Below are 26069 nucleotides of genomic sequence, written 5' to 3'. Positions count from 1 at the left end.
ATGAGGCCCAGGCCACTTTTTCATCATTCAACACAGGAGGAAATTTGTTAAATGACGTTGTTGTTGTTGTTGTTTTTAAGTGCCATCGAACTGTAGGCAACTGATAGCAACACTATGGAGAAAAGTCCTCAACACTAGTGTGACTTTCAGCCTTTTTCCAGGTTCCTAGGGTTTCTTGAGAAAAGCTATTATGGAAATGGATGCCAGTCCTGCTTCCAAGCTTGTTTTAATCAGGGAGCTCCACCAAACACTGTCCACCATGGGTAACCATTAACACATTTGACACATCAGAGTCTCAAAATTATTCTCTGCATAAATATTTCATATTTGTCTCTTTTAACAGTCAATTCATACCAAAATATCCTTTTATAGATTAATAGCCCTGGTTTTTCATTTATAAAGAGTTTAAGGAAAGCAACCAATTCATAAAAATATTTTTATGACATATAACTAAAACTATACAGACATTTGATTCACCTAAATTGGGTTTATTAACCAACTCAGTCTAAATTACAGTAAGGGCTCTATTTAATAATTTTAGACATCAGTACAATCTCAGCGAGAATATGTAATAACAACTCAGAGGACAGTGGGTGCACAAAATGAGTCTTGACAGTAAAAACACAACATGTTAGTAGTCTAAAAGGACATTAACTAGCATCTTGAGTAGAAGCAGTGCCCTTTTAGACATAGGGAAGAGTGTCATCAACAAAACACAACTCAGTGCAGAAAGCATCAATGTATGCTCCGTCCGAATGTATGTTTTCGTCTGTATATTTTTCACTAAATATAAATAGTTTTGAAGACCAAGATATATTGGCCTATAAAATATATTTAGAGGGTACACTGGCAAAAACAGCATATGTAAAGTAACACTACATTTTTCAATTGTTACGGCCATTCATTAAACAAAAGGGAACTTCTATTTCATGAACTTAAGTGGTAAAAAAATGATTATTGACACTGAAGCAGTACATTTGTGAAAGTAGAAGCTATTTTAAAAATATCTTTCCTTAAAAATTTCTCTAAAAATTATGAAAATTTTCTTTGTTCTTTGTATTTTTCTACATTTTTTTAGTACCATGATAACATTTTTTTTAAAGCAAGAGGCAGTTGTCAGAACAGAGCAAGGAAACACTGCATGATTCAAAATTGGGAAGGGCATATGCCAGGGATATGTCCTGTGTCCATACCTTTTCAACCCGTATGAAGAACAGATTATCTAGGAGGCTGGGCTCTATGAGGAGAAATGCAGCATCAGGATTGGTGGGAGATCTATCAACAATTTCCGTTATGCAGATGACACAACCCTGCTTGCTGAAACTGAGGAGGACCTGAAGTGCTTGCTGCAGAGGGTCAAGGACTGCAGCCTTCAATATGGATTGAGGCTCAATGTCAAGAAGACAAAGATTCTCACCACTGGGCCAAATGGCAGCACCAGGATGAATGGTAAAGTGATTGAGATTGTTCACAGCTTTAGTTTGCCTGGCTCCACAGTCAACACTCTCGGCACCAGTAGCCAGGAAATTAAAAGATGTATTGCAATGGGAAAGTCTACTGTTAGGGACCTCTCGAAAGTAAGGAAGAGCAATGGTGTCTCTCTGGAGACTATGGTGCGCCTGATACAGGCCATGGTCTTTGATATCACTTGTTATGCATCAGAGAGTTGGACAATGACTAAGGAGGATTGAAGGAGAATTGATGCCTTTGAGCTGTGGTGCTGGAGAAGAGTATTGAGGGTACTGCTAGGAAAACAAACAGATTCATCCTGGAAAGAGTTAAACTGGGCGGCTCCCTGGAGGAAAGGATTCTGAGGTTTCGTCTAACATACTTTGGACATGTTGTAAGGAGGGACAGGTCCTTGGAGAGGGACATCATGCTTGGTAGGGTGGAGGGACACCACAGAAGGGGAAGGCCCTCTATGAGGTGGATTGATTCAGTGACTGTGGTAATTGCTATGGATGTGTCGGAGACAGTGCAATTGGCAGAGGGCAGAGCAGAGTTTAGGACTGTTGTACACAGGGTCGCTATGAGTCACAAGCAACTCAATGGCACATAACAACAACAATAATTAAAAACTCTACTGATAGATGCTATTTTGACAAATTTTATGAGATGTATAGATAAGATACAAAATAAAATTTTTCATTTCCAAATTTTTTTTTAAAAAATTCAGTCATCTTTCCAAGAGAGCAATATTCCACTTACCTAATTAAAATTGTAAATTAACCTAAGTAATTTTCCTGTATCTGTTTTCTCTTATACTCATGCTAATTTTAGGGACCTACGGGGTGGCTCATTGGTAAGGAGCTGTGCTGCCAACCTAAAGGCACACAGTTCGAATGTACAAACTGTTCTGTAAAAGAGGGCCATCTCCTGTGCAACTAATTACCTCTGAAAACCTGTTGAAGGATCAGCTATGGGTCAGTTCCAACTTCATGGTACACAACAACAATTCTATGATATCAAAGACCAACTGCAAAACAATCAATTGATAATGATCAATATTCTTTTAATATATGAGGTACATATCTACATATACACACTCACCATTGTTATGTGCCCTTGAGTCATAACCAACCTACAGCTGACCCTCCAATCACATGGGAGGAGACTGTCCATCCTCCTGCAGAACAACTGATGGATTTGAACCACATGTCTTTGAGACTGTAGTGCAGCTTCTTACCACTAGGCCATCAAAGCTCCCTAAGATATACTTTCACATTGTATAATGGTCATTACAAAGAAAGACTAACCTCTTTTCCTGCTCAAAAAAATTATTACTCAGAAAGCAGGGAATTTGAGACTCAAATCTTTTTAAGAGGCTCTTATAGAAATCCTTTCTTAAAAAGAAATTATAATTTAAGAGAGACACATTATTTAACATTAATTAGTCTTCTTGTTCACTGCTGTTGATTCCAACTTACAGTGACCAACCGTCTACTGGATTTCCAAGACTGTAAATCTCAACACTATATACTGTGCCACCAGAGCGCCTTATAAAACTTTACCTAGGACTAGTGTTTAGGTGCTTCCAGAGGCCAACAGGTTGAGAGAGAGCATGAAAGAGGGGAATTACAAAGAAAATCTATAAATTTCTGAGGTGGTAGTGGTTGTTAGTTGTTTCTGAGTCAGTTATGATCCAGAGTCGCCATGTATGCAGAAACAGCATTCTCAAGACTGTGACATTTCAAAAGCAGATCACCAGGCCTATCTTCTGCGGTGCTCCGGGTGGGTTCACACTGCCAACTTTTCAGCTGGCAGTTGAGGGCTTAACTCTTGCCAGGGGTGGGTTAGGTCCTCAAAATTACACATAGTAACGACTTTATAAGCAAATCCTTGAAAGGCCATTTACAAAGCAATGCAGCTACTGGTCACATCATGGACATTCCATAGAACAAATAAAAATATCAATTATGTTGAGAATGGCTATGCGTGATTGGTAAAACATTCTCCAGTGGTAGGAGCTTATGCAGAGTTTGTTAAATGCCGTATCAGAACATCTGAAATGGAAGTGACAATAATGAATTTTGGAAAATTGTGAGATGATTTCACAAGAGGAGATGCTGGTTACAAAGACACTGGAGTGTTGCATGCATGGGAGGCACCTGAATAATATTATCTCATGAAATGTGTATAGAAGAAGTATTTAAATAAAATCTAATTGTTAGTTTAAAATGCAACTTGCAACTAAATTAACAAATCATATATTATAAATAAGAGATCTGAGTATTTCATCCTTAAAAGTCAAGTGTTATCAAGTTGGGGATAAAGGCATCTACTATCCCTTTCATTAGAAAAATGAGCCTGTCTTATACTGAAGGACAGTTATATTCCTAAAAATAGAGAGCCCTGATAATGATGTAGTTAAAAATTTAGCTGCAAACCAAAAGGTGATGTGAACCCACCAGCTATTGATCAAGAGAAAGCAGGCACAATCTGCTTCTGTAAAGATTTACAGACTCAGAAACCCAACTGGGTAACACTCTGCCCAGCAGGGTTACCAGGAATCAACAATGGTGAGCTTGTATAGCTCAATGGGTGAGCACTCAGCTAGCTGGTCATCAAAAGGCTGGAAGTTCAAATCCAGAGCAGCTCCATGGGAGAAAAGAAATGGCAATTCACTCCTGTAAAGATTCATGACTGGGAACCCTGGGGGTCGGAGATGGGTCTACCCTATACTGTAGAGTCATTATGAGCTGGTATTGACTTAACAGCAATGAGTTTAATATGCATTCATAAATATTCATAACATTTTACTGAATATCAGATGCAGATGTATTAAAAACACTAATCACAGAAACCTAGAAATAATTCTCACAACTAATTCACTATTTCAAAATGAGGGGAAAAAAAAAATCTTTGCTACCAAAAAAAATCCTCCCTCTTTCTGAAACCAAGAAGTCAGTCAGGACTGAGATGTATGGTAGGGAGCGAATTCTCTAAAAAATTTTTAGTAACAAGCAAAGAAGAGGTTGCATAAGCTCCTGAGCCAATCAGGACAAAATCAGAAATAAAATCACACACTTGCAGAGATGGCAAGGCAATGATCCCACAGAGATCCCCCGGAATTCTCCTGAATTCCAGCTCCCCTTTGATCTAACCATGACACTGAAGAAAACTTCCCTGATACCACCAGTGTTCAGCAGGACACAAGGCTTAGAGGTGATCATTACGTGGCTTCACACTAAACTCAGACTTCATTAAACAGAAGCTGGACTTCACTTCTGTCCTTATTTTATCTGATCCTAAATGGCATGGTTCAGAGCAGAAATCCTGTTAGCTTTAATAAACCAGTCAGAACAATGACGTGGAAATAAATGAGGAGCTTGGCTTTGAACAATACTCACGGTAAAGTTGATGAGGTCATAGTAGAGGTGAAGGTGCTTTTGCTTCGTAACATGTATTGCTCCAGATTCATCTCGCTTAACCTTGATGAGGAGAGAAAAGAAAGGCAACCTAAATAGCAGCTGTTACCAGAGACATTTTTAAACAATTCTATTCCATCTATAAAATGATTCCTACCCACGATGCAGATGACACAACCTTGTTGGCTGAAAGTGAGGAGGGCTTGATGCACTTGTTACAGAAGATCAATCAAGGCAGCCTTAGGTATGGATTGTGTCTCAATGTCAAGAAAACAAAGATTCTTACTACTGGACTGATAGACAGCTTCATCTTGCTTGGATCCACAATTAACTCCCTTAGTACTAGCAGTCAGGAAGTAAAGAGATGCATTGCACTGGGAAAATCAGCAGTTATGGTTCTCTCCAAATTACTGAAGAATAATGATGTCAGTCTGAAGACTAAGGGATATCTGATTCAGGCCATAGTCTTGCTATGCTTCTGTGAGCTGGTCAGTGAATAAGAATGACAGAAGAAGAATTGATACATTTGAGCTATGGTGTCAGAGAGAAGAACAGAACATCCCATAGACGGCCAAAAGAACAAATAGTATGTCTTGGAGAGGGTGCAGCTGGAGTGCTCTTTGGAGGCAAGAATGATGAGGCTTTGCCTCACGTACTTTGGGCATGTTGCTAGGAGGTGCTATTCTTTGAAGAAGGACATGACGCTGGATAGGGTGGAGGGTTGGCAAAGGAGAGGAAGATCCTCAACTAGGTGGACGCCACGGTGAGTGCTCCAATGGGCTCTTCTGTGTCAGGAAGTGTGAGGATGGCGCAGGGTATTACAGGGTTCAGATCTTTTGTTCATAGGGTCGCTATGAGTCATACTAGACTTAACAACAACAGCCCAAAATGCTGATACTACTGATAACTATTTGAAGTGATAACTAAGGAAACATTGATAACTAAAGAAAGTATCACATTCAGCAATTTAGTTGTCAATATTAGCAAAGGCTATAGCATAATTTTCATTCCGTCATAATTCAGAACAACTTGGCTTCATCTCATCAATTACTGTATTCAGACAGAGTGAAAGCATAAGGTGGAATTGGTATAAGAGTGAAATGAAGTCCAGCAAATGTACATTAACAAAAAAGAAGTTTCAAAGCCAAAATGAGGCTTCTCTGAATTATGAGGAAAGAGCTTAAAAGCACTCAAAGAACCTTTAGCATCAATATTTTATTCATAACTGAGTACATGTTCATGTTATAATCCTTGATGATCCCTAGTGTATGCTTTCTTTACTTCTGCTCTGAAAATAATAAAGCATGTTGGAAAAGACACAGCACAGCATAAACCTAAGCAGCTCACATTTCAGGATATCTGATTCATCCTGGCTTTTCTTACACCCACTCCCCACAGTGGTGTTCTAGATGTCTTCCCTGGGGCCCCAATTCTTTGCCCTGAAGTCTCTTCGTCTGTACTAGCTGAACTTGCCAGGAACCTCCACACAAAACTGGTGTCCTTCAGGCACTCCAATCCTGCCTGCAGCAGATACCCCATCACAGAAGACATGCTGGTAAATGAGCATGGACTTCAGAAGGCCCATATTTAAGTGCGAGTTCCACACTTAGAGCTGTGTGACCAATTCTCAGATTCTTCACTGTAAAATTAAAATGGCACCAAATGATTTTTTCTATATGTTGCATGTACTAAATTGCTTCATAAATCAAAAAGATTGATGTTAACATTATAACTATTTCTCTAAAATTTTCTAAAGTTATGAAAGAAAGAACCTCACCTGTATTTCTCTAAATCTCACCTCCCCCCTTCACTGGGTAATACTGTTCCTGCCTGGATAGCTTGTTCAAGACACTCCTGCCTGCAGAGACCTTTCTTCTAGCTGGCAAACGGGTATCTAACATCTCACCTTAAAAACAAAACAAAAACTTCCTTTTGATTTACTTTCCTCACTAGCATCTTTTTATGCTCCTTCCTCTTACAATCAAACCCTATTATGTGAGTTTGGTCTTCTACTCATGTCTTTAACAAAGCCCTAAATCTAACTTTCTCCCTCTTCTCTGTTAAAAAATAGTGTTTAGAAATATTCTGGGATGTTTCTAAAGAACAACTTCTTGCTGTGTCCAGGTGACTTATTTCCAGTCTTCTTCCCTGACCTTCCTTGGACACTGTGTATTAACCTGGAATTGATACTGTCACAGTCTCGCCTCCTTTGTTTTTCCTTTGTATAAAGTCTTTTTGTTTTCCATTTTTATTTTTTATTGGTTTGCATACAAAATCCATACACATTGTGTTTCACACTTTCCTTCATTCACATTGTCATTCCTACAATCACTCCCATACCTTGTGTTTTAAAAACTGAAGCCCCATTCAATTATGCCCATCTTACCCTGTGTTTTCGGTTTCCTGTCAGATCTTTCCCATTTCCTTTACCATTCCCCCTCCCTCTACCCATCAAATTGTGTGACCCTATGACATCCCCTCTGCCCATCCTCACCACTCTGCTCCCACCTCTTCCCTCTTGGGTCCCCATATACATTTTACTGTATGAAGCCATACTGATCCATTTCCCTCCAACTTTCAGGAGTTGGAGAAACTTTTTCCCTGTTTATTTTTCCTTTCTCTTGTACACCTGGCCTCCAAGGTCACATACGGTTACAAGCCTTTGATTTTCACAGCCCTAACCAATTTTCCTCTTCTGAAATTTTCATTATATCCTAAAATTATCTCTGTATTCCTTGATAGAACACAACACATTCTTTTTTATATAACATAAATTTTTTAATTTTTATAAGTTATAAAGATAGTTTACCCAGCTACATGACAAAACCATAACATCCAAATGACATGTTATTAGTAAAACAAGTAAAAATGGCTCTATATCTTTTTTTGATATAACCTTTCAAAATCATATCTTCACATCTAAGTCAATATATTTGATGAAGTCTTTCCCTAATATTTTCTCTCCCATTTTCCTTTTAAATATCTCGGGCTTTTAAAATGGAAAAGTCAGAAAAGTGATGTTTCTTTCATTTCTTTTGGTACCCAGATCCAAGATATGAGAAGTTTTGTTATTTCATTAAAATTCCATCCTATCCAAATTCTCACTTTAAGCAATATCTCCAGTCTAAACACCTGCTTTATCCCAAAAGTGAAGCTTCCCATTTCCCTCTCAGCTCCTGTAACTTTTCTATTTGCTACTCCTGGGCTGATCTCCCTAAAAGATTGCTTTGATCACATCTTTATCCCCTTTACTCATGATGCCTCCCTACTAGCGAGCAATCCAGTCCAATCTTCGTATAATCTAGATCAGGGCTCAGCACATCTTTCCCATAAAGGGCCACACAGCAAATATTCAGGCTGACAGACCACACTGCAGATTTCTGTCACTCATCAACATTGCAAATATCAGACAAAAGCAGACATAAATAACACATAAATAAATGGACAAAGCTGTGCTTCAAAAACATTGATAAAAACAGAGTCTGCCTATGAGCCATACTGTATCAATTCCTGTTCTAGATTCACCCCATATTATGTTATGTGCCACCGAGTCGTCTGCAACTCATAGTGACCCTATGTACGACAGCTCTGATGCCTATCCTGTCCTGAGCCACTCTCAATGTCTCTGACACACCTACTCTCATTACCTCAGTTACTGTATAAATCGATCTCATCTGAGGTCTTCCTCTCTTGCACTGTCTCTCCACGCCTCCAAAGCATGATGTCCTTCTCCAAGGACTGGTCCCTCCCGGCAACATGCCCAAAGTTTGTGAGACAGATCATCAAAATCCTAGCACCCAAAGAGAAACTTGGCTTCATCCTCTCCAAGACAGACCTATTTGTTTTCTTAGAGGTCCATGGTATGTTCGAGACTCTTCTCCAGCACCATAACTCAAAGGCATCAATTTTTCTTCTGCCATCCTTAGTCACTGTCCAGGTCTCTGAGGCACAGTAAGTACTTGTGAAGACCATGGACTGGATCAGGTGTGCCTTAGTCTCTAGACTGACATTCTTGCTTCTCAGTACTCTGGAGAGGTCCCTGACAGCAGATTTTCCCAATAAAATTTGTCTTTTTATTTCCTGACTACTGGTGTTAAAGAGTGTTGATTGTAGAGCTGAGCAAGCTATTAATTGCTAACAACCTCAATCTCTTCTCCATCCATCATGGTGCTGCCAATTGGCCCAGTGCTGAGAATCTTTGTCTTCTTGATACTGAGCTTCAGTTCATATTGAATACTACTATAGTCCTTGACCCTCTGCAGGAAGTGCGTCAGGTCCTCCTCAGTTTCAACTTTCAGTGTAGTGAGGAAGAAAATACCAAACAAGTGATTTAAAAAGTAGTGAATGTCATCAAAGAAAAACAGTCTCACTGGTGTGAGGTGTATAAGAGGAAACTCGATCTTGGTTTAGAAGATCTGACAAGACAATGTTATCTACGAACTAAGATGAAGTGGATGAGAACACAGTGCATTCCTGGTGAAGGCAGTGCTATAGGTAAAGTGACTGAGGCTAGACTAGCTTGAAGGCTACTGCAGAGGTGAGGCGAGAACATGTGTGGTTATAAAATGGCAATGAAGGAGAAGAATAGCAGCCAAATTAAAGAAAGTGTCGAAGTAGAGTCAACAGGACTGGTTGATGGAGTAGATACATATGGAGAAGGAAAACTCAAAGACAACTCCTGGGCTTCTGGCTTGAGAGGTGAAATGGGTGGTGGTGTACTCATTTCACTGAGCTGGCAATCCAAGAAGAGGCTATGCAGGCACATTCTTCCCTCTGCCACTTCTAATTTCCCAGGATGCACACCTACCCTTCCTACAGAGTTTGCCCTACATCCATCAGAAAGTCTTCCAGGACCACTGTCTGTGCTCTGAACTCACACAAACAGTAATTCTGATTAAGCAGTTGAGACCTTACTATCCTATTCAATACTGATGAGTGCACTGCTTGTGCCTTTCAAACAATAGTATAAGCTGTGTGTGAAAGGGAAAAAATGTTTTGTCCTGCTTCAATTGCCTCTTCTGTTTACCACAGAGTAAAAAACACAGTAGGTGCTCAATGATATTTGCCCTAGAACTAAAAAATACACATGCATAGACAGAAACATGTGTGCACACACATGTCCATTCACACACTCTGTAGTGTGTGCCACTGAACGGATTCTGACTCAGACAGACTTATGTGCTAGTAATTTGTTAGTCAAGTGAGAAATAAATCACAAAGGGGCACGGAACAGAGACTCACCAGTTCTTTCCATGTTAACCATTTTAAAGCCATCAAAGTTAAATCACTCTTTCACTAAATAGTTATGACAGGCTATCTCTTTAAAACAATATTAAATCACTACTAAATCAGGGAAAAAAAGATAAAGGACTTTACACAGATCTAGTATTACATCAAGACTTACCAACAGAAAATGAACCACGTCTCCCCTGCAGAAGGCAAGCATGGGGTTCACGTAGTTATGCACGGCCACAAAGTGCCAGGCCAGCAAGGGGACACTGGAAGGATCCATCTAGATGAGAAGGGAGAAACCAGGAAGTCATCACAACTAACAGAAAGAAGGCTGGAAAGAAAAGTCCAGTTAAACAAAACAAATGCTCCTTGGAGTCAAGGATTCTGAAGCTTCGTCTGACATACTTTGGGCATGTTGCAAGGAGGGACTGGTCCTTGGAGAGGGACATCATGTTTGGGAGAGTGGATGGACAGCGCAGGAGAGGAAGACCCTCGATGAGATGGATCGATTCTCTGAGTGGGGTGGTGGGAATGAGTGTGTTTGAGACAGCGAGGTTGGCAAAGGATAGAACGGCGTTTAGGGCTCTTGTACATGGGGTCGCTATGAGTCGCAAGCAACTCGATGGCACATAACAACAACAACAACAAAAAATCCTGACATAGAGTCTCTAGATTTCTCATTGGAAGTCTGTCAAAAAAGGCTGTGTTCTGTTTCTTGTTGTTGCTGTTGCTGATTGCCATCAAGTTGAGCAGGACTCATAACGACCCTATGAACAAAAGACCTAAAGCCTTTCTATAACTACTGTCATTTCTCAAAGTTCATAGAGTTTTCAGAGGCATCTTATTTAGGAAGTAGATGCCATTCCTGCTGTATCTCTTAGAGTTGTTTGGAATTGTTTGGAATATACACTGGCCAAATGTAAAGATTCATATATTTAGTAGTACATGTATTTTAACACTAAATAAATCTTGAATTCTAGCTAACAAAGGAAATTTACTAAGGTTGAATATTGAGGGGGGAAAATGTTGGTTCCAGTGATTTCTTTTTAATGTATCAAAAGTAAAAGAGAGAGTTGGATAAATGAACATGTTGTTGCTGTTAGGTGCTGTTGAGTCTAGTATAACTCTATGAACAATAGATCTGAACACTGCCCTATGCTGTGCCATCCTCACCACCTCTGACACACTCAAGCCCATTGATGCAGTCACGGTGTCAATGCACCTGGTTGAGGGTCATTCTCTCCTTTGCCGTCCCTCCACTTTCCTAAGCATGAAAGTCCTCTCCAACGAATAGTCTCTCCTAGCAGTATGCTCAAAGATATTAAACAAAGTACAGTAAAACTGCGAATGGTAGAATTTAGATAGGGATGGTAGAATTTAGATAGTGAGTATACGATATAAGTACATATTAGTATATAAGTGTTCAATGAAACTGAATTTTGTTATTTGTTTGAAAATGTTTACCAAAATGCTGGAAAACATAACAGTGAAAAACATACAAAGATGCAGACACATACCACCAAGGAAGCTAAGTGAAAAGTTAATGGTGATCTAAGCCAGTGTTGCCCTCTGCAAGAGCAGGCCTACTCCACATGGAGCCCTGAGAAACAGATGTACCAACAACACAACAGGAGAGTGGCCTGAGTGAGCAGTTTATTAACTAGGCAGAGGTCTATTAACCATCATTCTGCACCTTCAGCCCACCACATTCAGAGGAAGGAAGAAAACTCTCTGAAAACACACAAGCAGGAGAAAAAAATAACAGTAAACTCAGGAATATATAATACATTTATAGGAAAGTAGCATGCCCCAAAGTAAAATATTAGACAGAAGCCAACATAAGGGCATGAAGAAGCAGCAGTGCATGCTAGGTCTTAGAGCACAAGGGGTGCTGTCAGTAAATGAGGGTGAGCACAGCCTTACCTCCGTGCAGCAGCCACCCGAAACAAATGTCTCTCCAACAATGGAAACTGGAGCTGGGAATCGATACTCCAGCTTATCCTCTAGCTTTACACCTGATCAGGGATTTTACTGTGCTCAAATGGGCAGTAAATGAGCCTAGGCCTACCCATGCATGAAATCAGGTGTGATCACAAAACATTCAGACAGCAATACTCAGAATGTCAAGTGGAGGTTAAAAACAAAAGCCAGTTCTATGCTGTTGATGAGAGAAAAAACTGAAAATGATAAAGGTAGACAAGTGTAGTCCTCATGGTTCCCTCAGACACTGCTCTAGTCACCAGCTTATGCAGCAGGCACTTCAAGGTAAGTGCAGACAATCCTCTTTTGAAGCACTGGCTACTTTATCTACTTTCCTGATAATCCTATAATTCACTGAGCTTGCTGCTTACAAGTCATCCTGATTTCAACTTCCTGACTTGCTTGTCCCTTTCCATGGTTTTGCCTGTAAGACAAGTTTACTCACCCGTCCATAGGGAAAAGTCATCCATACTTTCAAGGATGGTTTCAAGCCGATGACCAGGATCTACAAGAGAAAACACATTTCCGATACTTACCCTGTTTTAATTTTTTTATATTCAAAGCTTTTAAGAGTTAACAATTTCATCCTCTGAATACACCTACCTTTGTTAGGGATGCCATGGCTAACAAAGAAAACTGTGTGATGGGGTGATCCTTCAATTCGGGCTTAGAATGCAGAGGCTCGATACAGCAAACTTCACCCTTGGAACCACTGAACAGGCATCTAGATTCACATGTTCTCACTCCCATCACCCTCCTGAAAATATAACCTCAAAAAGTCAGACTCCATTTCACAATGATCAAAGGCACAATCATCCCTAGCTTGGACTGCTAAAACAGCCTCCTAAACCCTACTTTTGTCTCCAACAATCCAGCATCACAAGACAGCAGCATGACCTTATCTAAGACTTGTCAGTCTTCTGTTCAAAGCATTCCAGTGACCTGTCATGATATGAAATACAAGATCCAAACTCCTGACCAATGTCTTTTAAGGCCTATTTGATCTGACACTTGTCTTTCATGGTCTCCCAATGCTCTTCCTAACAAAGTTCTGCTCAAGACACACTTGCATTCTTCCTGTTAGGCCGGGAGGCCCCATGATGCTCACTTCAAAGCCTCTGTGGGTGGACATCCTTCTGCCTCTAAACAGTTCACCCAGCATTTTGTATTTGTTGAACTGCTCATCATTCAGGTCTGCCCAAATGCTACCTCCTAAGAGACTCTTCCTGAATGGACCTCAAGTGCACTTCAACACAATGAACAGTCTAACTGTTCATAGCATCCCGAAGTTGTTTCAGGGATGTGTTGGCTTATCATTGTCTGTCTCTGTATCTTCAACTCAACTAGAATATAAGTTCTGTTAGAGGACTCCACATGGTCCATAGACTGAGGGACCTAGGAAGAACAATCCCTACAAATAGGAGGTGTTCAATAATACCAGCTGAATAAAATAAGTGTTTTAAACAATGACTTGCAGCTAAGCATTGTTAGGAACTAAAGAAACAAAGAAAGCCCTCAGCCCTGAAGAACTTAATGGAAACATTCCACATGAAATTTTATGTTGTATGTTTTTTAAAACAAATTCTTGTATCTAGATGCTCTTTGCTCTCATTTAAAGTGCAATAGTGTAATTCTAAGCAATAAAAGCTTTCTTCCACTTTGCCACTGTGGTTAAACCAAACTTAGTAAGAAACGGTGCTACTATAGAGTCCAAGTCTAGCTGCTCATAAAAAAAAAAATTCCCTAAGAAAGAGTCTAAAATTTCAGTTGAGACCTACAGAGAGAGAGATTCTGGGGCCAGGACTAGAACACTGTATGTACAGTTGCTTTCTAGGTAATTGTAATAAATAATGGGAATCTATTTTCAATAACATTGGCCTTCAAGATCTCTTCATGTCCAACTCTAAATTATTAAACCAGAGATAATCTTTTCATTTGTCAATAAATGTCTATTAATCTCTTACTTAAATGTCAATTCAAACACAGAGCCTCCGCTGTCGTTGCAAATTGCCAAGGTTGGGTCATCTGTAAACTAAACAGAGAAGAAATTTATTTTCTTTGAGATTTTTAACCAACATTAAAGAATGTAAAAGGAAAACAATACATAAAATTTTTTTAACCTGCAACATACATATTTACAAGCACTTGAAATAATCTATATTCATCTCAGAGCTTTAAGGATAAAATTGATCCTCAGCAAAAAACCTCCAAGACTTGCAAAAAAAGCATAATTACTTTTCATCAGAATGGGGAAAGAAATGAGTAAACTAGGACTCTCTAGTTGTATTCTCTAGTTTGAATATTAAAATGAACAGAACTAGCCAACTTCAAATACATTTCCATTTGTCTAGCTTTTGAGAAAGGAGACCTAGTGGTGCAGTGGTAAAGCACCTGGCTGCTACCTGAAAGGTTGGCAATTCAAAACCACCTGTATATTCCTTAGGAGAAAGACTCAGCAGTCTGCTCCCATACAGATTCCCATAAAAAAACCCTACAGTTAACTCATGGTGACCCACCAATTGGTTTCCAAAGCTGTAAATCGTAAAGAGTAGAAATGTTTCTCCTTTGGAGGAGTTAATTACTTAGAACTGCTGATCTTCCAGTTAACAGTCAGTATTTAACCTACTTCACAACCAGTATTCTTTCCCATAAAGATTGTTATTGTTGTCATCGACTTGAGTACAACTCACAGCAACCCTATGAACAAAAGATGTGGTCCCTGTTGTATCCTGAGCCATTCTCACACTTCTTGACACACAGAGCCCATTGCAGCAGTCACCGTGTCAATCCAGCTGATTGAGGGTCGTCTTCTCCTTCACCAACCCTCCACCCTTCCCAAAATTAAGTCCTTCTCAAAGAAACCGCCCCTCCTAGCAACATACCCAAAGTATGTGAGGTGAAGCCTCATCATCCCTGCCTCCAAAGAGCACTCTGACTGCACCCTCACCAAGTATCTATTACCGCCTGGGAAAACCTATGGGTTTTCCTCTGTCCTACAGGGTCACTATGAGCAGAAATCAGCTTGACAGCACCCAAGGAGAGGTTCTGACTCGATGTCAGTGGGTATCAGATTCTGGGCTGTGAGTTTCTTTGTTTTGTTTTTGCAATATTCAAATATTTGCAGATCTGCGAAGGTAGAATCCTCTCAAAAACTGCCTCTGGGGTGTTTTTGTTTTTAATAGAGACAGAATAAAGATATTTGGTATTTTTTAAAAAATATTTATATGAATATGTTTTCTGAATCACTGAAGTTAATCCCCTACAATGAAAATATTTTTATGTGGTTGGTTGTTGTAGCATTAGCTCTAAGTCACAGTCATATATATACATATATATAGAGAGAGAGAGAGAAAGATAGGTAGGTAGATAGGCAGGCAGATAGAGAGATACACAGATACATAGATAGATACAGACATGACATATATATTAGAAAGAAACAGGGCCTGATTCAGCACCATCTTCAAGATCACTGATACATCTGAGCCCACAGTCGTAGCCACTTACAGTGCCTTTCAATCTAGGCTGCTCATCTTCAAGCACTATATTGGACACTAATATGTTCTAACTCATGAAGTCTTCATCAGCTCTTTTTTGGAAGCTGACTGCCAGTACTAAGGTCATGAGTTACATAAATGTGAATGCTGTAGGGTACAAAATTAAGTTATTTTCGTGTTAGACAACCATCCTGTAGTAGCACGTCTGTGTGATGAATGAGAGGCAAAAAGTCACTGTAAAATTATTTCTCCTTTGTACCACATAGGAGTTCTGGTAGAGCAATGGACTAAGCACTGCACTGTTAAATGAAAGGTCAGGAGTTCAAACCCACCAGCCACTCTGAAGAAGAAAGATGAAGACAGTTTTTTGCTATAAAAATGTATAGCCTTGACAACCCATGGGGCAGTTCTATTCTGGCACTCTGAGGTGGAGTCTACGCAGAGACAATGGGTTTGCCACACACAGAGGCACGGTACAGAAGCTCCACACTCTGCTCTCGAAGCCTAGGTAAGCAGCTGCCAAAATGGAAAACATGCTTCTCCAAGGCATGCATGAGACGGTCCAGTGGAATGCATTTCTATTTATTCATTTTCCATGTGTTTTACAATGTACTTAAATATTAGTATATAGTTTTAAAATAAATACACAATAGTCTTATTATTCACATAGTTAAGTTTTATAAGGTCCACAAGAACAATGAATTAGTGAATTCTGAACCAGTATGAGCTGGATTTTATCACTCTGCACATACGCATGACTGCAAATGACTGTGAAAACACAGTATTTTTACTCTGTAGGTAAATTTGTGAGCATGAAATCCACCAAAGAGGAGGTTGAACTGTACTCATAATAAGGATGAGACTCAGACTGTTACTGATGGAATATGGGGCTAAAAATCCAGAGAACAATGAGCAACAATGCCAGGGGCTGTTGTTAATTCATTATTTCAGAAATGTTCATTTATATCCCTCTTGCCAAAGTGCTCCTTAGAGGCAAGGATGGTGAAACTTCATTCATCTCACATACTCTGCACATGCTGTCAGGAGAGGCTGGAAAGGCAGAGAGAGGGCCAAGGAAAGAGAGGAAGACTCTCATGAGATGGACCGACAGGGACTGCAACAATGGACTTAAACATGACAGAGATGATGAGGATGGCTTCCTCACCAACAGGCAGGGCTTCAAGCTGTGTCATACGTAAGATCCTGAATTGGAATCAACTTGACGGCACCAAACAAACCTCTTCATATGTCATGGTACCTGCAATAACCACCTTCACCACCACCACTCTTGAGCAAAACAATTCCAGTTGTATTCTTCTCTTTGCTCTCTGCCTTTATCTCTCATTTCCTGCTGTTGTACCCTGTCAAATTTTGTGGATATTTTTAATAAAAGGGTTGGCATTTTATAAATGTCACTCACTAATTATTCCTCCTACCAGCTACTGAGCACCTATTATACTTAAAAACAAAAACAGAAATAAAGATCCTTCAGAAAACGTACAGCCTATTAAAGGAAAGAAGTCATATCCATAAACAACTGTAACATATTTGAAGCTGGTATAGATCATTGAAAAGAAGTCAAGACAAACTGCCATGATAGGTTGGAAAGAAGAATTCTTTCTACTTTTACTTATATTGGCCATTTTCAATGTCACTAAATGTTTCAATGATGCTTTGTTAAAAAGGCTTTTTTTGTAACTAACCTCAATGCAGACACATAAACTCCAGATGCCTGCAGACTTTAAAAAGCCTGTGTCTAGATGAGAGCTCTGCACAGCTAAGCGACCAAATGTGTACATGATTAAAATCTAGAAGATCTGATTTTAGACTTCCCAGTGAGAGTCCTTTACATCTTTACGCTTCTGAACATGGACCTGACAGTGTGCAAAAACCAACGTGCTTGAGTACTTTTACAAATGAGTAGTTTATTTATAAATGAGTAAACCTAAGTAGTGTGATTTTCTTTCTAGGCCTGTAAGGAGAAAGCAAGAATAAGATCTTAATGCTTTCCCTTTTTGAAGCCCTAAAAGAAAATAAACCAACAGATTAATTTCTAAGTATAATCTGAGCCTTAGTTCTCTCATAAGTGGTGCCCTGAACTTAACAGAGCTCCCCGAAAAGGTGACAGAGCACACCATCTCAGCAATACAATCTGAGAGAATTAAACCTTGTTCAAGGTTTAAAAAGGTAAAACCTTTTTAAAAGATCTGAGTTTTCAGCCTAGAGCGATTTCTGCTTATTGCCAATTTCTAGTCTAAAACCATAGCAATCTGGTCTTTTTTGCTGTTATTCCTATTAGATTTCAAAACAACTTAAAACCAAATATTTCCATGTTAGTCCATCTCTGGTTTTAACATGAGAAAAATCTCATGTTAGAAAAAAAAAAAAAAAAGAGATAGCTTGATTTCAAAGGATTCTATTTATAAGGTAATGTTCAGCTTAATGTTAAATACATTTTTGGGCTTCTGAATATCAATGTGGGAAAACTTGCTGAAAAAACAGATACAAAAGCAGAATAAGAAGAATTATTAGAAAAAGAAAACAAAGATATTACCTTGATATGCAAGATTGCTGTGCCTGGAGGATGAGCATCTGTTATTGATCTTAGAAGTTTTCCACTGGCCAAGTCCCACATGGTGATCTATAAGACAACTAAGTGCTTTTAAAAACAAATTTATTGCTCTTTTCTGGACTTAAGTATCCTGCCTTCTGGCAGATATAATCTCTTCCTGGTCTATAAACATTACAGACAAAGAACTATAAAGTTAAAACATAACTAGAGATCGCAGATTCATTAAAGCCAGGGCCTTTAGTCTATCTTCATCTAGCCTTCATCCTACCTAACTTACTTTTCCCTTTAAATGTTTAATGTTCTTCTACAAAGAAGTAAAAGAAAGTGCTCTAATGATTCAATCTGTTTAGCACTGATAAAAACTACAGAAAAGGCTTACTGCCAAACCAGCTGGTGATATATAAATCAGAAGATGAGGAAAGAAAAACATAACCCATTGCCAGTTTCAAAAGCAGAAAGAAAGAAATACCAAAATAGTATTCCAAGAATATGGTATTAAGAATATCAAAAGCAGGGGAGCTCTGGTGGCCTAGTGGCAAGAAGCTGCAACTACAATCCCAGAGGTGCATGGTTCGAATCCACCAGATGCTCTGCCGGGGAAGGAGGGGCAATCTCCTCCTGTACCAGTCAGATCTGATTTGACGGTACACGCACACAAAAATAATAAAATATATATATATATTAAAAAAAAAAGAATACCAAAAGCAAAATACAGTATATTTTAAAAGCAGCCACAATTACCTACACTACTCTTAGGTAGCTCCCATAAAGATTACAGCTTCGCGAACACTTGAGGGCAGAGTTTTACTCTCACATGCAGTCGCTATGAACAGCAATCAACTCAAAGGTATCCAACAACAACTGTAAGGAAATATGTTTTATATAATCTTCAGGTTGTCTAATAGAGGCTATTTCTTTATATACACACATAAATTAATTAAAAAAATAAAACCCAAACCACACGCCCACTGCCACTGGGTCAATTCCCATTCACGTCTCTGTAAGACAGAGCAGAGCAGTCGCATAGGGCAACCAAGGCTGTAATGTTTACAGACAAGAGCTCTGGTGGTCTAGTGACTTGAGAGTTGTGCTGCCAACCCCAAGGCAAGCTGTTCGAATCCACCAGCTGCTCCAAGGGAGAAAAGATGGGCAATGTCCGCCCTTATGATTTGCTGCTGCTGTTGTTGTTGACTGCCATCGAGTAGAACACAACTCAAAGCGACCCAATGAATAAAAGGCCTGAAGCCTTTCTATAACTATCGCCTTTCTCAAAGTTCAGAGTTTCCAGAGGCATGTTGGAAGTGGATGTCACTCCTGCTTACAGATTCTGAAGATCAAACCTACTCGAGGATCAGCTATGAGTCATTTCCAGCTTGATGGCAATGAACCACCACCACCTTTACGGACGCAGACTGCCAGATCTCTGCCCGCTATGCTTTCGGTTAGCACTAAGGCCCTTAACCACTGTGCCACCGGGACTCGTTATAGATTCAGATCTTAAAAATTACACACTTTGGTTCAGTTGAGAATTATTACAACAATTTATTTTCATTTTTATTTTACATTGGTTTTCTTAAAATGTTCCTATACATTGTGTTTCACACTATCCTTCATTCACACTGTGTTTCACATAATCATTCCTATTCATCACGCTTTATAAAATTAATTACCATCTATGCCCACTATTGCCCTGTCTTTCCAGATCCCTGCCCAATACTCAGGAATCTCTATGTAGCTCTACAGACACAGCATTTTAAAAGAAAGCTCCCATCTGACCTGTCCTTTGGCAAAGCCGCAGAGAAGTCTGGAGCAGTCATTGTTGATACTGAGTGCAGAGATGGCTCCATACTGACCTCCCATGCTGGTGTTGCCCAGACAGAGGCGTAAAGCCTGATTCTGATCTATAAAGGAAGAGTTTCATAAAGTCATGGGAAGAATCGAAGAGGATGAACACATACACTATATATGTTTTTACATACCTGAGAAGTATCAAGAATCAAAACAAGCAGATAATAAAGTTATACTTAATCTTAAATATGTTTATTAAGCATCTACTAAAAAAAATGACACTGATGTATGGATCCACAAGGAAAGATAACAGAAAATTTACTAATAGTAAGGAAAAATATCTCTACAAAATTATTTCCCTCAACAAACTACCTAGTTTTCAAGTGTCATCTTTTCAAGGGCATTTCTATTTTCAAGACACAAGATTATCAAGGAATACTATCTTTGAAAATATCTTTACACTTTAAACTCAAAATGCATTGATTTAGAATTTGGCTGAAGTTTACATTCACATTACCATAAAAAAAGAAGGAATTTTACACTGTATAAGTATTTAAGCATAATCATTTAATATGCCAAAGACAAGTAATTCATACTGCTATAAGATTATATTCTTTAAGGGCAAAGATCTCACCTTGCTCATCTCTGACTTCCAATGGAGGCACTCGACTCATATATTGTATTTTATTACCTAACAATTAAAAGATGTTCCACTGGGGACTCTCCTTATTTTGTAGAGTTCATTACTGTACCCACTTAAAATAAAAATTTTAAATATTATAAGACATAGCCTAACAACTAACTATTTAGGAGAAGAGGGAGGGGGAAACCCTCCTTTATACTTCCATATTCAGGCATTTTCTTATACCCCCATGCCAGCACATTCTGTGCCTCCCTCATCTATCTGCAAGCTAGTTTTGGGGCTATGTCTCACCACCCCATTCCACTCCAACCTCTCGGAAAGTTAAGATCATGAGAATATACTTTGTCCCCCAAATAACAAGCTAGCCACCCACGAAGGCATTTCATACTCATCTATAAAGACTGCACATTTGTAAATCTTCCTTCTACAGCGGTAAATCTCGTTACCAGAAAGAGCCTGAAGACATGCACTGACAGAACAGTATTGGGAATGTCCTCACGTTGGCCACAGTGAATACTGATACCACTGAGGTCATAAACTGGCTCAAAGAGCAATTCTCCTTCTGCAAGAAGTCCTAAAATAATTTAATGGCTGTATTGCGCAGGATACACAGAAAATACTCATGTTCTCAAAAATCATTTTAGCGGTTAGCCTCCTAAGGTAAAAATTGAAAAAGAAAGCAAGCTCATAAACACTAAAGATTTAATCTACAAAAAGTAATTCTTTTTATTCACGAATGTGGTTGTCACGTGCTGTTGAACTGAAACCAACTCATAGCTGACCTTCCAGTGAGTTTTCAGTAAATTGCAAGGGAGGAGATTGTCCATCATCCCGCCTTGGAGCAGCTGGTGGATTCAAACTGTGTGCCTTTGGGTCAGCAGTGCAGCTCAACACCACTAAGCCACCAGAGCTCCCTTTATTCACAGATAGAACTACCACTTCCCCCCGCCCTCTGATACACTTAGCCAGCCTTCTCTTATTTTTCTTTCCCAGTAATTCAAATTGTTCAAACTTGCCTCTGTTCTATAATTGTCCTCATTCTAAATTTGACGTTTTATTCCACCGAAAATGCCTACCTAAAATCGCATTTTCCATGATCTTTATTTTGTCATGATTACCCTCGACAGTTGGTGTCCTATCTACACACCTCATCTGGCAAAGCGTCATGATACGAAGGCTGGGCAGCACTGCTCTCCCTATACCACTGCTGTGTGCTGTGTATAGACAACAGGTAGACCGAAAGACAACAAAGATAGTAGCTGTTAGGAGACTTAATCTCACAGAAAAGCCAGTCAGGTCTGGGCCTCCTGCCTTACACGCAGAATAATGTTTAAACTGTGTATGTCTGGGGCCCTCTACAGTGTCTGCATTGTGATCCAAACTCATATAGCTCTGATCCACCAATGAATAAAGATGCTTTCAGATTTAAGCTCAGAGTATGTTTAAATTCAACTATTTAAATACTGTGAAAATGAAGAGAAAGTATGGATAGGGTAGTTGAAAAAAATGATAAAACAGAGGATAAGGATACTCTTAAAGGAAGCAGAAACAAAGAAAAGCCAGATAATAGAGAAGAAATGAAGGAAAGAAGAGGATATACCTAACTTCTAGATTAAAACCCCAACTGTGACTATGCCTTTCCTGCCTTGGTTCCCATGTTCTGAAAACTAGCTAAGACAGGGCACTAAAGTATTGACCTCGGTTATTCCCAAAATGAGTACACTCCTTCTACACCGACCAGCATGGTTATGTTCCAAAGACCAGGCTGGTGAGGGAAAACGCAGGAGGGCCACATGGGATCACAAGACGGAAGAGCACATCATCTTCACATACCTGTCAAATTCCATCATTCTCAACTGACAAATCACTGACAATCATGGCCCAGTCAGCTGATACACAATCTTAACTTTCAGCCTCCGTTTTACTCTTATCTAGCAACCTTACTGCCAAACCTACGGCGTTACTGTGTGAAAAATAGTAGACTGTTACCTATGTAAAATGTTAGATAATGGGACAGCAGGTCAAGAGTAGGTATATCAAACTTACACCCCACATAACTGGATTAATGACAATAATCTCAATTATTGCTTTGATTTTTATAATGTATTTGGAAGCAGGAGTAGCCGCTACTTCCTAAACATGACTCTGGAAACTATGAACTTGGAGAAATGACAATAGTTATAGAAAGGCTTCGGGTCTTTTGTTCATAGGGTTGTTATAAGTCATGCTCGACTTGACGGCAATCAACAACAACCACAATTACGTTAATGTCCATGAAACCTGAAAGCTGGATCTTAACCCCACACCTACTCCTATAGTTACAGGCATAGCAACTAATGCCTAGATCATCCTAGAAATGCTCCATTTCCTTTGTCTCACCATCTTCATCTACCAAAAGCAGCACACTCCCCTTGCTTCACTGTGTTGCTAAGATGAATGAATGTGTAAGGTAAGACACTGCACTAAATGGTCAGTCTTGTGTCTCTCAAATATCACTACCACCCCTTCAGAAACTGATTCACAGATAATATTCATGCACGTATTTCTTTTAGAAAGCAGCTGCAGCAGAAGATAGGGAGCGAGGTGATGAGCAGCGTATAAAATGTTATCTACTTTAACTCCTCAAAGATCTTCCTCAATTCGGACTGCTGTTATACAGTCTATAGAATCATAGTAGCTAACTTGCTATTATACAAGTTAGGCTTGATTCAGAAAAAGTAAACTTTCTGAGGAAAGAGGAAAACAGAGTCTGACTGCAGAGGCTCCCCCTGTTAAAAGTAAGCATGCTGTACAATTTTGAATAATCCTTAAGAATAAAAGTACTTGGTCAAAACAAACATACAATCTCTCCAAAAGATTCTACAGGTATATGGAAGGAACCAAAGAACCTGGACAGAAATATACAAGCTGAAGTTCACAGCTCTCTTCACTCTCCAGCCTACTTTTCATCTCATTAATTTGAAAGAAAAAATACCTGCTCCCCATTACACTCTCAAGTGTCCTCCGTCACTGCTGGGCCCAAGCTCAAGATGTGGACAAGTCAAGGGTAAAAGGCTGAAGAAAAGTTTGGATAACATTTAGGAGAATTTTGGCATGCAATGGTTATTTCACAGGAGCTTTTATCTCATTTAAAAATTTTTCAAGAGCCAATACTTAGGCAGTTTAAAAAGCAAACCAAAAAAAAGTAAGGCACTAACTGAAAATTGGATATTGATGGCAAAAGGCTTGGATTTTTTTTAAAAGACAACAAATTAGGGATTCTGAATAATAAATTCTGTTAAAATATAACACTGTAGGTACATATATACTTATCACTTTTAACAATTCTTTGCTTTTTAATTAGCTATTTTTTTTCTCTAAGCATTTCTTAAAATGTTATTGACTGTAACTGATAGTATTCTCTTTCAACATTTAAAAGGTCTTTTTTAAAAAAAATCCATTCATGCAAATGAAAATTACTATACCTTTTCCTTTTGAATCCATGGAGAAAAGAACAAGAGAAGGGGGGGGAGGGAAAGCAAGAAATCAGTTTATAAGTACAAGCAAAGACAAGGAAAATTTCAAGAGTACAAGTAACAAGTGGGAATAATACTACATCTGAGGAAGTTATGGCTCTAGCATTTATTAATATATTTAGGTTTTTGTTATGGGAGAAAGCAGAATACACAATATCAAAATTATAGTAAACCCATGTCTCTGAAGCAAAAATAATTTTCTAAGATAACCTTTGCAGGAACTTGCTATACAACAGACAGTTGGCAATGACTAGGAATAACAGGAGAACTGATGCCTTTGAGCTGTGGTGCTAGAGAAAGAGTACTGAATATACCATAGACTGCTAGGAGAACGAACAGGTTCGTCCTGGAGAGGCTGCTCCTTGGAGGTAAGGATTCTGAAGCCTCATCTGACATACTTTGGGCACATTGCAAGGAGGGACAAGTTCTTGGAGAGGGATGTCATGCTTGGGAGGGTGGAAGGACAGTCCAGGAGAGGAATACCCTTGATGAGATGGACTGACTCAGTGAATGGGGTAATGGAGGTAGATGTGTCAGAGACAATAAGATTGGCACAGGACAGAACAGGGTTTAGGGCTACTGTACATGGGGGTCACTATGAGTCACAGGCGACTTTACAGCACATAACAACAAAAAACAATATGCTAAAAGTTAAGAACATTAAAACCTCCATGACAGTGTAGTAGAATTTAAAATCAGGGAGTGAGACAGATGCCTCCGACCTTGTTTCTCTTTTTAAGGAGTGCTTTGCTTATTCGGGACCTCTTTCCATTCCAAGTAAAATTGAAGATTGCCTTTTCCATCTCATTGAAGAATGGAATTGGTGTTGGTATTGGGATTGCACTGAACATGTAAATTGCCTCTGGTAGTATTGTCATTTTCATTATATTGAGTCTTCCTATCCATGAGAGAGAAATATTCTTCTACTTCTCCAGGTCTCTTTTTGTTTCTTGTAGTAATGTTTTGTAATTTTCTTTGACTAGATCCCTTTTGCTTCTGGTTAGGTTTACTCCCAAGTATTTAATCTTGTGATTAGCTACTGTGAAGCGTACTGTTTTCCTTAACTCCAGTTCTGTATTCTCTTTGTCACTGTAGAGAAATCCAATTGATTTTTGTATGTTGATCTTGTACCCTGCCACTTTGCTAAATTGGTCAACTATGTACAGTAGTTTTCTTGCTGAGTCTTTAGGGTTTTCTAAGTATACTATAATATCATCTGCATAGAAAGACAATTTTACCTCCTCTTTGCCAATTTGGATACCTCTTACTTGCTTCTCTCGTTTTATTGTTATCACTAAGATTTCCAATACAACATTGAATAGAAGAGGTAATAGTGGGCATCCTTGCCTAGTTCCTGTTCTCAAGGGGAATGCCTTTAATCTCTCTCCATTGAGAACAATTTTGGTTCTCGGGTTTGCATATATACTTTTTACTATGTTGAAGACATTCCCCTCTAATCCTATTTTGTTGAGTGTTATAATCAGGAAAGGGTGTTGGATTTTGTCCAAGGCCTTTCCTACATCAACTGATAGGATCATATGGTTCTTGTTCTTTGCCTTGTTAATGTGATGAATTACACCTACTGTTTTTCTTATGTTGAACCATCCTTGCATACCTATTATGAATCCCACTTGGTCATGGTGAATTTTTTTTTTATGTAGCATTGGATTCTATTGGCCAAGACTTTATTCAGGATTTTGCATCAATGTTCATGAGAGATATTGGCCTATAGTTTTCTATTTCGGTGGTGTCGTTACCTGGCTTTGGTATCAAGGATATGTTTGCTTCATAGAATGAGTCTGGGTCACTTCACCAAGGAAGACATTCAGATGGCCAACAACCACATGAAGAAATGTTCAAAACCCTAGCTTTGAGAGAGATGCAAATCAAGACAACTATGAGATATCATCTCACTCCAGTAAGACTAGCAAAATTTAACAGAAGAGCAAGCAACAAATGCTGGCGAGGTTGTGGAGA

General features: G+C 39.1%; 1 protein-coding gene across 2 annotated transcripts in view; it reads right to left on the bottom strand.

The window, feature by feature from the left end:
• VPS8 (vacuolar protein sorting 8 homolog (S. cerevisiae)) overlaps positions 1 to 26069 on the bottom strand; it is a 351425-nt gene that overhangs the window by 292813 nt on the left and 32543 nt on the right. For both annotated transcript variants that reach the window (XM_006884085.1, XM_006884086.1), the window contains exons 7-13: positions 19923 to 20047; positions 18129 to 18215; positions 14045 to 14112; positions 12684 to 12837; positions 12526 to 12585; positions 10273 to 10380; positions 4851 to 4931 (exon numbers count right to left, since the gene is read on the bottom strand). In XM_006884085.1, the coding sequence (XP_006884147.1) occupies positions 4851 to 4931; positions 10273 to 10380; positions 12526 to 12585; positions 12684 to 12837; positions 14045 to 14112; positions 18129 to 18215; positions 19923 to 20047 (683 nt within the window). The remainder of the gene's footprint in view (positions 1 to 4850; positions 4932 to 10272; positions 10381 to 12525; positions 12586 to 12683; positions 12838 to 14044; positions 14113 to 18128; positions 18216 to 19922; positions 20048 to 26069) is intronic.

The sequence above is a fragment of the Elephantulus edwardii genome, unplaced genomic scaffold (assembly GCF_000299155.1).
Source record: "Elephantulus edwardii isolate Elephantulus edwardi_28Jun2011 unplaced genomic scaffold, EleEdw1.0 scaffold00031, whole genome shotgun sequence".
Classification (NCBI taxonomy): Eukaryota; Metazoa; Chordata; class Mammalia; order Macroscelidea; family Macroscelididae; genus Elephantulus; species Elephantulus edwardii.
Note: the sequence above shows the minus strand (reverse complement) of the source record. Positions and strands in the feature narration are given on the sequence as shown.